General features: G+C 44.1%; 1 protein-coding gene and 1 non-coding gene across 2 annotated transcripts in view; both read left to right on the top strand.

Moving 5' to 3' along the window:
• LOC128440045 (eukaryotic translation initiation factor 4 gamma 1) overlaps positions 1-16,232 on the top strand; it is a 40,727-nt gene that overhangs the window by 19,700 nt on the left and 4,795 nt on the right. Inside the window, exons 10-25 of the mRNA XM_053422622.1 lie at positions 4,721-4,813; positions 5,135-5,225; positions 6,457-7,698; positions 7,853-7,941; positions 8,223-8,421; positions 8,882-9,015; positions 9,237-9,362; positions 9,451-9,942; positions 10,946-11,086; positions 11,314-11,550; positions 11,714-11,818; positions 13,270-13,596; positions 13,883-13,994; positions 14,085-14,211; positions 14,367-14,605; positions 15,980-16,107. Of these exons, the coding sequence (XP_053278597.1) occupies positions 4,721-4,813; positions 5,135-5,225; positions 6,457-7,698; positions 7,853-7,941; positions 8,223-8,421; positions 8,882-9,015; positions 9,237-9,362; positions 9,451-9,942; positions 10,946-11,086; positions 11,314-11,550; positions 11,714-11,818; positions 13,270-13,596; positions 13,883-13,994; positions 14,085-14,211; positions 14,367-14,605; positions 15,980-16,107 (3,882 nt within the window). The remainder of the gene's footprint in view (positions 1-4,720; positions 4,814-5,134; positions 5,226-6,456; positions 7,699-7,852; positions 7,942-8,222; positions 8,422-8,881; positions 9,016-9,236; positions 9,363-9,450; positions 9,943-10,945; positions 11,087-11,313; positions 11,551-11,713; positions 11,819-13,269; positions 13,597-13,882; positions 13,995-14,084; positions 14,212-14,366; positions 14,606-15,979; positions 16,108-16,232) is intronic.
• Positions 10,802-10,869, top strand: LOC128441008 (small nucleolar RNA SNORD66). Its single transcript, XR_008338706.1, has one exon. It is a non-coding gene; the product is annotated as a small nucleolar RNA SNORD66 (small nucleolar RNA).

The following is a 16,232-nucleotide window of genomic DNA, read 5'->3' as shown; positions in this document are numbered from 1 at the left end:
GATTCTTTCGTGATCTTTTGCTCAGATGATTCGTTGAAATGCTTTCGCGGGACCTTTGGTCAGCCAGCCACTCCAGGGAAGATTCCCCCCAAACTAAACTTTTCTTAATTTGACCCCTCTGTTTTGGAATGGCTGTATGCTCATGTGCATGGCTTCTATATAAGTTTGAATATAGAATACTTGTCTGCTGTTATTTTTTCCTACATTACATCTCGGCCATTTTAGAGGTCAGTTTAACAATTGGCACAATCTTCAGACCCAAGTTCACAGCTTTTAAAAATGAAAGCTGTTTTTCAGCTCAGTATAAAACATAACGGCAACAAAAAAAAAAAATTTGCTTTTCACTCTGATAACAAATTGCTAAATAGGAAATTAATTAAAATTTTATTTGTATAGAGCCAAATCATAACATTCATTATCTCAAGGTACTTTGTGTAGTAAAGTATTACAGAAATACAATTATAGTCAATGTTGCTGCCATGAGGGAGATCAGCACATGCAACACCGGTGATGTCTGTCTGTCCAATATGGTGATATATAAATAATGAAATTACCAAAATGATCTGTTGGCGATTGACCCGTGGTTTGACCCAGTTAGTGACCACTGCTGTGCTGTAGATTATCCAAGGATGTAGAAGAAGGAAACAGACTCCGACAGAGACGAAGACAGAGGATGACCGGACCTCTAATGATTGTCTGTCTAATCCGGAAGCAGCTGCGTTATAATTATTCAGCGGCGCGACATCGCTAAAACAACGTAGCGGGGAACATGAATCCATTATGGACTGTGTCTCAATGCAGTGTCGTCCTAGTCTGCATCGTAATTCATCTCAGTATCGAGACATTTTCACACATCTAGTCCACAGACTAAAGGCACACTCTCTCTCCCCCCCCCGCCCCCCACATAAAAGCAAAAATATTTCCATGTATCTGCATCCTACAGAACTATAGACACAACCTAAAGTTAAATATAGATAGAGAATCATTTGACAGGGATGATGTCACCATGATGATGCCATATAATGAAGTATTGCTTTAAACTTTGTAATGAATACGATTAGAGACACAATCTACATCACACTTCAGTTGCTTTGCATTTTAGGTTAAAACTGGCGAATCGTAAGCCCAGCACATTACAATGTGAAGTCATTAAAGAACTCTTTATGTAAAATTGTACTTAATTCAAGAAGCAGAAGATGTGAACGTCTGATACCTAGTTATAACTTTAACAACCTTAATGCACGTTTTAAGCCCCATTATAGATAACATGTCTTCAGTCTACATGCAGGCTAGTTTTTTTAATGCTTTAACTTTCCCTGTAGGCAGAAATTGACATGGGTTATATGGAAAACTTGAAGTCTAATGCAGTTATCTTCCCATAACATTAACATTAGTTTTGAATGTGTTTTGGACTAATCTGACGACTTGTTGTGTTTTCTCTTTGATTACGATTCAAGCCCTACAATGCAAAGTGTATTAGATTTGCTCCACAAGTTATGCAATATAACACCTGTATGATACCTTTCTTCTGTCCTCTGGCGTAAAATCAGTGCACTGCATGCAGTAATGGGCCTTTAACTGCCATATGCAATATGGCTCCCGTCTACAACATTTTCTTATAAAGTATTTTTTTGGCATGGAAATCGTTTCTAATTCTGAAAAAGTTCCAGTAGGAGCATATGTGATGTTACAAAAAATTCTATATGAATATTTTCTGTATTGAAGCAGCGTTTAGTTGCATCCTATTCTGTACTCTGTTCACTAGTGAAATTGTATCCTCCTTTTAAATACCAAAAAATAATAGGAAATGTACCTTTTCAGGTGAAGGTGGATTTTCTTTTACTTAAAAACTAGACCTATTGAAATGTTCCAAATGCAGTGGACACCGTTGTGGTCAATAAATTGAAATTCAACACTTTAATTTCCAAAAATGTGAATTTTCTTTTTGGATATGCCAGGATTCACAGGGCTAGAATAACATCGAGGTGAACTCGACCTTAGCTTGGTGTTCTGTAAGTCTGAGCTGCTGTGCAACATATTCCCCAGTTCTACAGTATGTCTAGTGTTTCCTCTGCTCTCATATGGCCCTCGCCTGGTATGTGGTAGCTCTCTGTGAACCGAAGCCCCAGTTTGTGCCTCATGTAATCTTCGTCTTTACAGTCTGTGCTGATGGTCGCATTTGAGTCACAAATATACGCCACTGGTTTTCCTAAACACCTTTCCTGGTACGCCAGAGACTCCTCTATCCAGTTAAAATAAGTATTTTATTTTCTGCAGATTTGTTTTTCAACCCGTTTCCATTGCAGTCAAAGTGACTCATCTCCTTGATCAAAGTTTTTTCAATAATTTTTTAATTAGAGTCTCTGTTGAATAATGATGGGCACAAACATGCACTATGTGAACGGGTTTGGCTGTTTCTGGATTGTCTCTCGTAGTGCTGCTAATCAGCTTCTGTCACTGTGTCTTGAAACTGGTTTTGTCTAGTTTGGAGCTTTTCTGTGGTTAGTTTTTGGCCTGACTGGCATAGTCTGTTTTACTTTATGGAAGCTGGGACTTGAACCTTTGTTTGTCCTTATCTGACTAAACATAAAACATTACATGCTATGTCATCTTTTTCTCCATGTAGAATCTTCCATATATTAAGGCTTGGTTTAGTAAGAAGCCTGGAAAGGGGGTCTCAGCGATCAGTGGAGGGACTCTGCTCTTTTGCCTCGATACTCCCACGATGTCTGGGTGCCTCTCGTCGAGGTTTATGACTGCTTATCAGTGACTGTTGTCACCTGGGGTGGACTTTGTCCCCGTTCCCATGGGCTAAGGCCGTGCTTCGATGTTGGCTTCAAGGTCCTGATGCACTGTCTCTGTAACACACATCCACACAAAATGTCACTAGAAGAACTGTGGTATAAAACAGCTTGAGTGAGTGATATTCCTTACTTCAGCTTTGTTACCGTTCACTCACAGAACTGTGTGTAGACGTGCTCAACTTTTATGTAGTTGCATAATGCTAACATCATGCATTGGCTGAAGCTGTGCAAACTACCTTTTCTCAACTTTTCTACTCTCTCTCTCCCCCTCTGGCTGTGTGTCAAAGAAAAAATGTGGAGGGGTGGGGTGTGAGGGATATATCAGCACATAGCCCAGCTCCACGTGGCCATCGGCCTCCTCCCTTTTCTGAGCCGGAAGGGCTAACCATCAAGCCTTCCTCTGCTGCTGTGGCAGCTCCCACCCCCTCCCCATCCCCCCCCTTCTCCTCCTCTCAGAGGGAGGGAGCCTGAAACTTAAATTGAGGAGAAACTTGAGTGTACAGGATGACAGAGCAGAGAGGGAGAGACAGAGAATGAGGGAAAAAAGGGGAGTTTCTTGTCCCAACTGCTGCTCATTTGATAATAAAACCTTTTTTCCAGTTTTGAAACCCTCCCATTTCCCTTACCCAGCCCCTCCTAACTCTCCGGCCCCTTCAACTCTGTGTTCGCCTCTGTGGGCGGGGGGTGCGCATTCCAATGCCATAGCTTTACAAGGCCAGTCGCATTATCCTTTTTGCACCCCCCTCCCCGTACTGTTCAGCAGTGTAAGAGGGAGGGAGTGAGTCAAGTTGCTAGCTAGCTTACTGACAGTCAGGCCCAGCTCGGTCCTGCTCTGCTGGCGTGTAGCTCACCCTGGATAGTGTGAGTTTAGCTGAGGTAAACCGAGTGCTACGTCCACCCACCACCCTGCTCTGCTGGGTTTAAAGTCCAACCCTGAGGCCCACTGGAACTGCTACTCCAGTCCCAGGATGAGAGAGGCCTGCTAGTTTTTGTTTTGCTCCGGGAGAGGGTTGCTGACAGGCTGAACCAGGTTAAGGTCAGTAGCAACAAGCCAATATTGTTGTTCTTAAAGTCAAAAGTTGGCCAGAGATTGTAAGTGACAAACCAGCTCTCTGTTATTTTGTACAGTTAAACTCTTGTCTGGTGACTGGGTGCGTCCCTTTATTTCGTAGCTTTCTGGCTCATACCACTTTCATGACAGCACTGACTTCCAAAAGTAAGTATGTGTGGAGTGAGTGAGAGAAAAGGAGTGCTGACTAGAAACACGTTTGCAGTGTAAGGGCCCTGCTTATGAGTGAGTGATAAGATTTTCACTCAGTCCCCCCCCCCCCCCCCCCCCTCTGTCTCTGTGTTTACACAGGAAAGCTGTCTGTTGTCCGTCCTGATTGTGTTTTGCATTAGTTAGTCGGACATTTTCATCAGCTTAAATCGGTAAAGGAATTTCTCTGACTATTTTGCTTAAAGTCGGTTAACTCGGTTCCTGCTATGTCAGACAGCTTTAACGGTGACTAAGAGGCTGAGGCTCTTTCAGTTTAACAGCGGAGGAATTTGCATGGTGGTTAGTGTTTGATTTGGTGTACCTCAGCATTCACAGAGTGAGAATTGTAGCTTACATTGAATGAGAGGCACACAGGGAGTCATAGCAGAAGGGAGGACATGGAAAGGGCTGATGATTATAGGCGTTGCATCATGGGCAGGCTACCTTTATTTTACAAGTTGCTCCACATTGTTAAAAGTTTTTTGTTCTTTATTTGGGGTACAAAAAACATGCAGATTGGCTAATGAAGGTTTATCTGATCTTAGATTTATGTCACTATTTTAGTGTTTTTTCTACTTTGCAGATATATTACCTGCCCTCTTAACTTTCTATTTCTCTGGTTTTACCTGACAGCTGATCTCCTCCCTCTCTCCCCCAGATAAGAATAAGAGACCCAAACCAAGGAGGTCGAGACATTACAGAGGAGATTATGTCAGGGGGCCGTAGTGGCTCTACCCCAACCCCACCACAGGTGAGCTATAATGCCGTGATCCCAACTAAGCAGAGTAACACAGCGAACATTTAAATCAACCGCATCCATCATATTTTGAACAGACAAATGAATTGTCTCAAATTTTGGAAAAAGGTAAGTTAAGTGACGAGGCTAACTAAACACAACTGCTAAACTCTTAAAACAAGAATTCGCTCACAGGGAATGCTACAGATTGCCAGCTGTCACACACGTGTTACAATACAAAGCATTGTTTCTTTTCTCCTAGTCGAGTGGAAAAAGTAGTGTTTTGCTCACCACAAAGGTCACGTCATTATTCAATGTGTGTACGTCTCCCAACAGACAGCCATATCTGGATCCGAAAACACAGCAGTGGCACAGGCCAACGGTGAGAGTGTCCCAGCTGACGATACACCAGCACTGGTTAGACCAGGTGAGCGCCACATGGACAGAAGCATGGACAGTCACACTACAATCTCTTATTAACATTTTGATATTGTTCATATTTTATTTTCCGCAGCATATAATAGTGCTTCTTACTCTTTTAATTTTAGCATTTGTTTTAACACTTCTCATATGTTTAATGCATATAGTTTATTTTTATTTTTCTTGTGGGTTGTTCAAAGTTGTTGCTGCATAAGTAATTAAAGATAACGTCTGAATGGAAGGTGTCCTTACTTGCCCTTTTCCATTTAGCTGTTTAGGTTACATTAAATTTAACTTGATCAGTGGTTTCCTCAAACCATTTTATCTTTCTGCCTGAACCCTTAACTGCTCCCAGCTGATTGTTTTCGTCTTTAGATCGTTTTTTTGTTAAGGGCAGTCTTAACTGCAGGGGTAGACCATATTACCACATAGGAACTCGTGTTTTATGAATGATCCTAAGTAATAATTGATTGATAGGGAAATAAATCAAACTTAAAATATTTTTTTTGTGAGATTATTTGCTGCTATCAGTTTGGATATAAGGGCGTTATGAATCGCAGCCTGCAGGGACAGACACTGGAACAAAGTGATGCCACACAGCAGCGTCTGGAAAAGAGGGAATCATGAGTTTAAAGTATACAATGGCTTCTATCAATGGATGTGGATGCATGTCTGGTTGACGGTCCATTCATTTGGGTGTTGTTTATCTGTAGGAGCCACCACACCAGTTGATCAAGTGACACCCATGAAGCAGCTTTTTTTCTTAGCTCTTGTCTTGGGGAGAATCTACACCAAGTGTATAATCACACAATGTGTCATCTCGGGAGAATATTTATTGTTTTGTGTAGCATTACTTTTTACCTGCTGGGGAATGTAGAAGGAGCAGCTAATGCTAGAAAAGAACTGTTTCTTGCGTCTAGTTGTCCGGAATCATTAGAAGGCAAATGTTAAAAACTGTTTAGAATGGGCACACACACACATGGGGCTTAGATAGTTCTGTTAAGAACATAAAAAGACATCTGGTAACAAAAGTTCAGATCCTTGCTTAATGTCTCACCTCCACACAACTGGTGAATGTAACGTTCTTTCCCACATATACACAACTGGATAAGGTTTGCGTTAGAAACTCGGGTCTTATCTACTGTTAATATTATGTTCGCTATATTTGGTAAATTAACTAATTTGTATACGTCATATATTCTCAATAAGATTTTTTTGTCTGACTTTTAAACATTCAGATGACAGTGGTAAACCTACGCCTCCTCCTCAGTCGAAGACCCCTGACCTGTCAAAGGGCGACTCTTTCCCCACAGAGGCTGCATCCTTTAACACGAACACTAAGGCCCCTGCAACCCCTCTAATATCAGAAGCAGTGGACATCCCTGACAACACTATATCTGCCCTTGCACCCAGTGCTCCTGTTGCAGATGTGATGGACACTCCATCACCTCCACGGGAGCCCACTCCAACACCTCAATCAGCACCTGAAGTGCCAGCCTACCCTGCACCCCTTCCTGACCCTGTCCCTGGCTGTACCGGACAGGACAAAACATTCAAGGAAGCAGCAGAGGAGGAGGAAGAGGTAAAGACCGAGACAGAAGAGGCAGCTGCCTCCTTGGACACACCTCTTAACCCTCTCTCTAACACTAACGGCGTTTCAATGGCTGAGCCAGAACAGTCTTCTGTCTCCAGTGACCTGGAAGCTCCTCTGGAGTCTCCCATTGCACAGCCCGAGGAGCTCCGCCTTCCAAATGGCCTGCCACTGCCAGCCCCTCAAGACCCAGAGGCCCCTGCCATCGGTGAAGCCGAGCATGACGACAGCCCCATCGCAGAGCCTGTCATGGAAATCTCTACAGCCATCATTCAGGCAGCGTCTACACCTATTGTCCAAGCTGCACCATCACCTGTTGACCAGCCTGCACCCGCCTCTGTACCCGCCTCTGCTCTCGCCCTTGCTCTCGCCCCTGCTCTCGCCCCTGCAGCCGCCCCTGCAGCCGCCCCTGCCGCGGCCCCTGCAGCGGCCCCTGCCGTGGCCCCTGCAGCCGCCCCTGCCCCTGCCCCTGCAGCCGCCCCTGCACCATCCCCTGCACCATCCCTTGCACTCACAGCTGCAACATCCCCTGTAGCTGCCGTTTTACCCGACCCTATAACCACACCTGTGACCGACCCTTCACCCAAACCTGCACCCGAACCCGGACTCGCACCTTCTGTCCAGGAGATTCCCGCTGAGCCAGTCGTCCATGCAGCGCCTGCGCCAGCTGAGGTAGAAGACTTGGTTCCTCAAGTCCGCCTGGAATTAAAGGAAGATCCCTCAGTGCCCCTGTCCACCGCCAAGGAAGAGATGCCATCTCCTGCAGAGACGGTTTCTATAGCTGACAGCACACAAGAAACCACTCCTCCTACTCACATGGCAGAGGAGAGGGAGGACACCCCTCCTCCTGAGACAGTCACCCCTGCCCTTGTAGAAACTACTGTGCAAGGTTAGTCACTTACCTATGTTTGTGTATGGGATTTCTGTTCCTTCTGTGTTGCTACAAATAATTTTTCATCAGCTACGGGAAAAAAATACACTTTAGCAAGACTGTCATGTTTGCAATGTTCTTTGGATGATGGTGTTTGTCTTCCTTCCTCTAGCTGCTGTGTCTGTGCCAAAAAAAAAGAGAAAGATGAAGGATCTGAACAAAAAGGATGCCGTGGGTGACTTGCTGGATGCCTTTAAAGAGGTGGGTGTACATATGTGTGTTTGTGTGCCTGCAGTACTGCATTCATTCATTAATTTGGATGCTTTTATTGCCTGTTATGATGAGTCTGCAGTTTTCCCATACCTTATTATGCTGCTAAAGACTAAGCTTTATCCCAGTGTATAATTCAAATCAACCCCTTTTATCTCACTGTTGCTAAATTTTAAATGTAGCCTCCAAGGGTTGATCTATTTTACATAAACAATTTTACCATTCTAAAACCCAGTCTGATTTTCCTAATACCCCTTCCTCCTGTAACCCAGGAGCAGGTAGTGACCCCACCGGAGCCCGAGCCCTCCCCAGCACCAGAGCCTCAGCCCCCTGCTCCGACCCCTCCTGCCCCAGAGGAGCCGGACCTGAACTGGGAGGACAAGGAGGACAAGGAGGAAAAGGCGGACAAGCTGGATGATGAGAAGAATCAGCCAGACGATCCCACTGACAAGAAGTACCAGTTCAAAATGGGTGTGTCTCTGAACCTTGATGCCATTAAGCGTTCTTACGCTGGCAAATCAGTGTGAATATTGGTCTTATCTCACTTACACTCATGAGTCAATTAACTCTTTATGCTTGCTTCATTGCAAAAATAAGAAGCTGTGCTTTTCAAACACTCCATTCACAGTCAAAGCATAAGAGAATAGGTTCAAACACTGTCTCTGTTTATTCATTTATTTTTTCATTCATTTTTCATTCATTTTATCTGCCACCTCGTGGACATTATAGGTATAACAGTATCTACATTTATGCTCACGTTCGATCATCTTCTCAACTCTGCACAGCTGCTCGGCTGTGTTGGGAAAATATAGTCTTCGACTTAATTTCCCTGTTTCATTATGGGTTGATGCTCAGAAGCTTTAAATAGTCCCCCAAATATCTTCAACAAAAGAGCATTGTGACTAATTTCGGTTTTATGTCCCTGTTTCAGAACAATGGATGCCACTTAACGCTGAAGAGAAGAAGAAATATGACAGGGAGTTCCTTCTGGGCTTCCAGTTCATCTCAGCCAGCATGAACAAGCCTGAGGGTCTCCCAGCCATCAGTGATGTTGTCCTGGATCAGGTGCGACCTCGCACACTTCAATTCTTTATCTTCATTTGCCTTGCTTTTGACGATTGAGCTCTTACACAGTATATGTAAACAAGAGGGCATTTTAGTTTTACTATGTTTTTGGTGTTATATTAACATTTGTAGGATATGATTAAGAAGCATGTGGTCAACATGGGAAAACATGATGGCAACATTACATCTTGGAGTATTTTGATCAATTTCTTTCTGCTCAGGCAAATAAGGCCCCTATGCGTCAACATGACCCCAGTCGTCTGGCAGGAATGAGCTCTGGTCCTGACTTCACACCCTCCTACGCCAATCTTGGCAGGTCTGGCATGGGAGGAGGAAACAGAGGACCAGTAAGTTCTAATTTCTTAATGTGATCCAAGAGCTGTGTACTTGACGATCATAGACCATAATTTATGTGGCATCTTTATCTCTCCCCAGCCTCCAGGAATGGGAGGAGAGCGAGGAGGAGGAGAGCGAGGAGGAGGAGAGCGAGGGGGAGGAGAGCGTGGAGGAGATCGAGGAGGAGGAATGGGAATGGGAGCTGGTGGTCCACGCCGCTCTCAGCAAATGCAGAGGAAAGAGCCAAGGAAGATCATCACCAGCTTTTCGCTACATGACGATGTGCAGCTGAACAAGGCAGAGAAGGCCTGGAAACCCTCAGGGAAGAAAGTTGTTCACAGTCGCGATGTAGAGGAGCCTGAGGGGGACGACTCAGAGCAGGGCAAGACGCAGGAGCTGTTCAAACGGGTCCGCAGCATCCTCAACAAGCTGACCCCTCAAAAGTTTCAACAACTAATGAAACAGGTTACTGATCTGACCATTGACACAGAGGAGCGGTTAAAAGGAGTCATAGATCTAACCTTTGAAAAGGCCATCTCCGAGCCAGACTTTTCGGTGGCCTATGCCAACATGTGCCGCTGCCTTATGGGGGTAAGTGTTGCTAAACACAAGATGTAAATGCATGTTGAATAATTTTCTATGTTTACTTGAGTACTTTTGTGGTTTAGATGTTTGCCTCAGCAGTTGTGCACAGAGATAAAGCTGTGTTGCTATGATGCGGTGTGATAAATGATCAAATTAAGTAAATTTAATCCAAGCATGAAAGCATGACGCTTTTTTAGGCCGCAGTCTATGTTTTAGAGACAATGCATATTTCTGGAGACAAAATAAAATGCAGTCAGCCAAAAGTCAAGTTAAGCATTTTTTTTATTTAGCTTTTTCCTTCCTTTCAAAAATAACGTATATTAATGTATTTTTGTTGAATTGTCAGAACTTTGTTGAATTGTCAGAACAGGGATAAAATATGAGTATTAGTCTCCACAGCTTTTGATTACAAAACAAATTGAAAAGAGATTAGTTACATTTCCTCAGAATAAAGACTGAACTGATCAGCCTGCTATCTATGTTATACGTTGTGAGACTGAGGGATGATCAGCAGTGGAATGCTGCATCTCATCACCCCTGAGACCCTTTATCACAGGCTAAAAAAGGCAGTGTGTTTGATAAGGAAATTGGTTGATAACACACCTGCATTTAGACCTATTGCACATGCTGCCAGCACTGGGGCTAAACTATATGTAAGCAACAGGCTGCTGAAAGAACACATGCAAATCTTTCAAATTAAGTCTGTGAATGTTGTTAATGAAGGTATTTCAACTTAGATATTAATTAAAAAGCCTACTCCTACACAATAACTTGACAGGCAAAAATGTAGGAATGATATTATTCCAATATCTGGTGGGTAGCAAACAGATCTTTGCTGTTTACCATGGCCATGACCGGTGCCTGGCTCCTCCTGAAATTAGCGCCACATGTGTGCACCACTAATCCAAGTGATGTGATTGAGGAACTAAGGAGCCACTTGCACTACATTGTAACCCTTCACCCTGTCCTCCGGCTCTTTGATAATTTCCCTTTTCTCTACTCTTTGCAGCTCAAAGTCCAATCCGCAGATAAGCCGGGCATGAATTTCCGCAAGCTGTTGCTAAATCGATGCCAAAAGGAGTTTGAAAAGGACAAAGATGACGATGAAATCTTTGAGAAGAAACAGAAGGACCTGGATGCTGCGACAGGGGTAAAGTGATGCCTTATGAAAAATGGGTTGGGTCTTTAATTTATGCACAAATGTTGAGTGTGTGATTGAGAGGATTCAAAGGATCCGCATACTGTGAAAAAGCCATAATGCAAAGATTTTACAACACTTTGTTTATATTCTGATAAGTTTTAGAGATATAAAGCGACCCCTCGCTCCTCTACAGTGACGGCTTTTATTTTGATAAATGTGACATCTTTCCTTTGCAGGAGGAGGAGAAGCTGCGCCTCGTTGAGGAGCTAAAAAATGCTAAAGTCCAGGCCAGGAGGCGCTCGATGGGTAACATTAAGTTCATCGGTGAGCTGTTCAAGCTTAAAATGCTCACAGAGGTCATCATGCACGACTGCATCGTAAAGCTGCTCAAAAACCATGATGAGGAGTCCCTGGAGTGCCTGTGTAGACTGTTGTCAACCATTGGCAAGGACCTAGACTTTGAGAAGGCCAAGGTACAACGCGCACAGTTAAATAAGAAGATAGCGTGTTATAAAGAATAAACGGCATTCATATGCATAATCCTTCTGATAAATGTGTAGATACATTTAATTTGTGGATGCAGTTGCAGCATATGATATGACACAGACTGACCACCGTGTTTCTGCTCGGTTTCAGCCTCGTATGGTCCAGTATTTCAATCAGATGGAGAAAATAATAAAGGATAAGAAGACCTCCTCTAGGATCCGCTTCATGTTGCAGGATGTGCTGGACCTTCGACGGGTAAGTCACAGACCCACACACACCACAGCTTCCCACAAGGATATGCAGAAGTCAGCAAGGAGGGTCTGGGGCATCGGGGAATTAGGATTGTAAGCCATATTACGGCCAGTATTTCTGTTGCATCATAATTTATTTTTAAAACATAATTTGGGACATAGGATATTAATTTACATAATGGTTAAAAAACTGCAAAAGTGTTCTCTGACATTTTAAACATTAAAAGGATGTGAGGCTGAGGCACAGCTACATTTTCCTGGAGTGGCACAGGACTGTTGCTGAGACAACACTCTTATATTGTGTTAAGTGTGTGCAGTTTGTCGTAGAGTTGGTTTCCTGTCAAAAGCAAGATTTAAATCTGGAGTTTAATTCATTTATTTGTTTATTTGGAAATATTTGCATTCCTCACTATACAATCATCAAGTTGCTGCCAGCTGTGCTTTCTGAAGCAGCCTGTCTGGGCAGTCATTACAATTCTTGTTATCGTCATTATTTTGCAAATAATTGTAAAACTCTCAAGATGACTCAGTGCTCGCTACTCGACACAACCTCTCAGCTGAGCATACACACACATTCACATAGACCATGTTGTTGCAGACTGATACAGACACTATGTCATCTTGTTCTCTGTGTTTAAAGGGTAGTGGTCATAAAATGTACGAGCAGCAAGTCACAACATGTTAATCTAAACTACTTTATTAGAATCAAACGTGAAGCAATGAGAATAGATAAAATCAACATTCACTCCCTGGTTAAATGAGACCGGCTCTGATCGTCAGTGATTGAAACATGGCACCCCCATCGAGGTTTTTATGATTGTTTATTAAAGAAAATCTTGTACAATTTCGTATTCATGTCCCACAGTCATAAGCGCACTTTGTACTCCCTTCATCTTAATTCCAGTGCCTTCATATAAAGCCAGCTGAGTTTAGTTGCATCAACACATATCTCTGTAGGAATGCAGCAGTCCTGTAGTTATGCTCCCAGTCCCTCCCACAGTGTCACAGAACCTGCTGTCTTCAGTGTTTTTACAAGCCAGAATCAGGTGCTCCATGTCAGCACATTGGCCCAATTTAACTGTGAAGCACACACTGTATCCTCTGTTATTTCCTTTCCAGGCAAAAGCTGAAGAGCGTTAAGAATCATTGAGATGCCTTTCCAATTCCTGTTTCTAATAAACATGTAGGCAGCTTCATAATTCAAAAGAGAAACATGATCCAAGAGGCCTCGTCTCAGTCTGAACTCTTGAGTTGATGCGATTCATTTCCGGTAGTTGATAGTTAGTTTTTAATCAGAATTTTTTATTTACATTTTACCAATCCTGTTTGCTTATTTCAGTTAGTATGTAACTGAAAGTGTATTTATAGTGCCATACATTCTCTTTAAGACAAATCATTTCCAAAGTTTAGCGGTCAGTTAATCATTTTGTCATCATTCTTTTCTGACCATCCCAGAACAATTGGGTTTCCCGGCGAGGCGACCAGGGCCCAAAGACCATTGACCAGATTCACAAAGAGGCAGAACAGGAGGAGCAGAGGGAGCAGATGAAGGTGCAACAAGCTTACATCTCCAACAAGGACTTTGGTCGTGGTGGTGGTGGTGGTCAAGGAGGAAGGATGGGCGGTGGAGGCGGCGGAGGAGGTGGTGGAGGCAGAGGGGGACGCGGGGGGGATCACACCCCAGGCCGCAGTAATCCCCCCCAGGACGAAGGCTGGAACACTGTGCCCATCTCAACGAAGAACCGACCCATTGACACCTCGCGCCTTAGCAAAATCACAAAGGTAGGAGGACAGGGCCACTTTTTCAGACATGAACTGATCTCTGCGATCCTCTGTATTCCATCCGGAGGAGTCTTGTGTGTAAACGCAAATGTCAGAGTAAGATGCTCCGCAGTCTCTGCAGACTGTGTTAGCATGTTGTAAAGAAAAACACAAGATCTTCGCAATGGATGCGTTAATGCGTTGCATCCTGTCTCTGTCTGCTGCACCCGACTGCTCCACCTCTCTCATTGGTGCAAACATTTTTTTACCACTTAGTTTTCGATTTAACCATTGTCCCTTCTTTCAGACTCCTGCTCTTGACTTCAACAGTCAGTTGCTTGCCCCAGGAGGCAAAGGCACATGGGGGAGCTGGGGTAAAGGCAGCAGCGGTGGCTCCAGTGCCAAACCCGCAGATGCTGGTAGGTTCCCCGGACTGATGTGGTTATACATCAAATGCACATTTAGTTGTAAAATTCAAAGATGATACTCAACGTGTGCCTCATGTGTAGATGCAGCCCCAGGCTCAGAGCCAGGAAATCGTCCAGCCACCAGCACTGTGAACCGATTCTCAGCCCTGCAGCCGGCTCAGTCCTCCTCTGGCTCTTCACAGGACTCCGACAGACGAGTTCCTCAGAGGTGAAGATAAGAGCGCACAACACGCAGACTTGACGAACAGATATAATTTATAATGTTTCTCGTTGTGTGTTTATTATTTATAATACAAAATAATCACTCTTCTTGTTTGTCTCGTTTTCTATCCCTGACACTACTGTCTTACTACCCTTCTACAGAAACAGCTCGAGTAGAGACCGTGGTGACCGCTTTGAACGCTCGGATCGCGGCGGCGACCGACGTGATGACCGTGATCGCAACCGGCTACAGGTCACCAAACGAAGCTTCAGTCGGGACAAAGAGGAGCGGAGCCGTGAGAGAGAACATCGCGGGTCGGCCGATCCCGTCCGCAGAGTAGCGAGTATGACAGACGACAGAGACCGAGGCAGCAGAGAGAGAGCCACGAGCAAAGAGACTGGTATGTGGCAGTATGCAGCTGCAGTGTCAATTTAAATTGTTATTTTATACTTCAAATTGATAATTTGGGGATTATTGGCACATGTGATGGGACATTTTGTATTTAGATAAGTTTAATGAAAGAATGACAAGCTATGTAGAGAATATTATTCTAAGATGTGTTTCTGTGCAGTTAAGCCTGAAACATGCTTCTGCGTCTGTGTCTTTTCACGCCGCTGTGGCGCAAGACTCGTTGTCATTCATGCTTCCCCAACCGTTGCGCGTCTTACAAAGCAATTCCGCGCCAGAACACTAGGCGGAGTAATGCTTTTTGTCGAAGACGACCTGAGAGACGCCTTCTTTCTTCTTCATCGATTGTTTATTTACACAGCTACTGCGGCTCCTTGTAGCCTTTTTCAGGCGGACAAATACGCCAGTCAGTGACGGGTTATACAAGTGGACATACTTTCGGATCTCTTCTGCCAAACGTTCTTCTATTTGGTCCATATTCATTCTTCTAAATCTCCCGTTGTTTCTGCCTGTATTATGGGGCATGAAACCGGAAATGCAGCTCCAGAAGGGATGTAGAGCAGACCAATCACAGCCTTGCGGGCTGAGTGAGCTTGCGGAGCTTTGCCGTAAATTTTAGAAAAGTGGGGCGACGCCCGTCAGCACGTAAGGAGGGATACATAAGCACGTAAGGGACCCGGAAGGGCTCTTGCGCTTACGGGCCCGTGAAAACGCAGAAGCATGTTTCAGGCTTAAGACTGGTGACATCCTCTGCTGATGTGTATTCCCTGGAGACTCCTGGTCCTGCTGCTGAAACAAAAGGGTTTTCACAGCAGGGGCCATCCTGCAGTCTGCAACAGAGTGACTATAGGTGTTTAAACGGCGCAGACGAGGGGGTCTGAGAGAACGGGGGTTTCACTGAGAGAAACAGGTTTCCACACTCAGCAGAGGCCTGATGTCAATGTGTTGTGAGACTTCGAAGGGGTCCTCATTCAGATTGAAGGTGACCAAATCTAAGCCTGAAGACAACACGCAGAGAGCTGATTGGATAAACATTCTGCCTCTGTGAAAGGAGGGGCTTATTTAGTATATAGGAAATGTGATTTCATTGTTCAGAGCCATTGACTCAAGTCTGAAAGTGACAAGAGTGCTCTGGCCCCTAGCCGCAGCTAGGTTGAATTGTATGAACCAGAAGATAATTGTTTGTCGTGTTATGTATTAAAAATCCCAATACACAAAAAAAAAACTAAAAAGAATTTTTAGCACCTAAACATCATACTGTGCTTAACAATAATGCCATTTATCGAGGAAATGAGAATCACACTATTTTCTGCAAAATTTTTAATCAATGCACAGAATAAGACGTTTTTTGTCTTGTGTGTTACAGTGAAGCGGGAGACAACTGCCACCCCTCCCCCTCCCCAGACCCCCACCGCGCCTGCCTTGACTGAGGAAGAGCTGGAAAAGAAGTCGACAGCCATCATCGAGGAGTATCTGCACATCAACGACATGACGGTACACACTGATCAGCAATTGTTAGAAAATTACATGTAACTGTTTGAACCAGATAAATAAAAAAAAAAAATCTTCCATCAATAACACTTAGGTGACACTGAGGTGCATCTAAGCCTTATCACTCA

Source organism: Pleuronectes platessa, chromosome 5 (assembly GCF_947347685.1).
Source record: "Pleuronectes platessa chromosome 5, fPlePla1.1, whole genome shotgun sequence".
Lineage (NCBI taxonomy): Eukaryota > Metazoa > Chordata > Actinopteri > Pleuronectiformes > Pleuronectidae > Pleuronectes > Pleuronectes platessa.
Note: the sequence above shows the minus strand (reverse complement) of the source record. Positions and strands in the feature narration are given on the sequence as shown.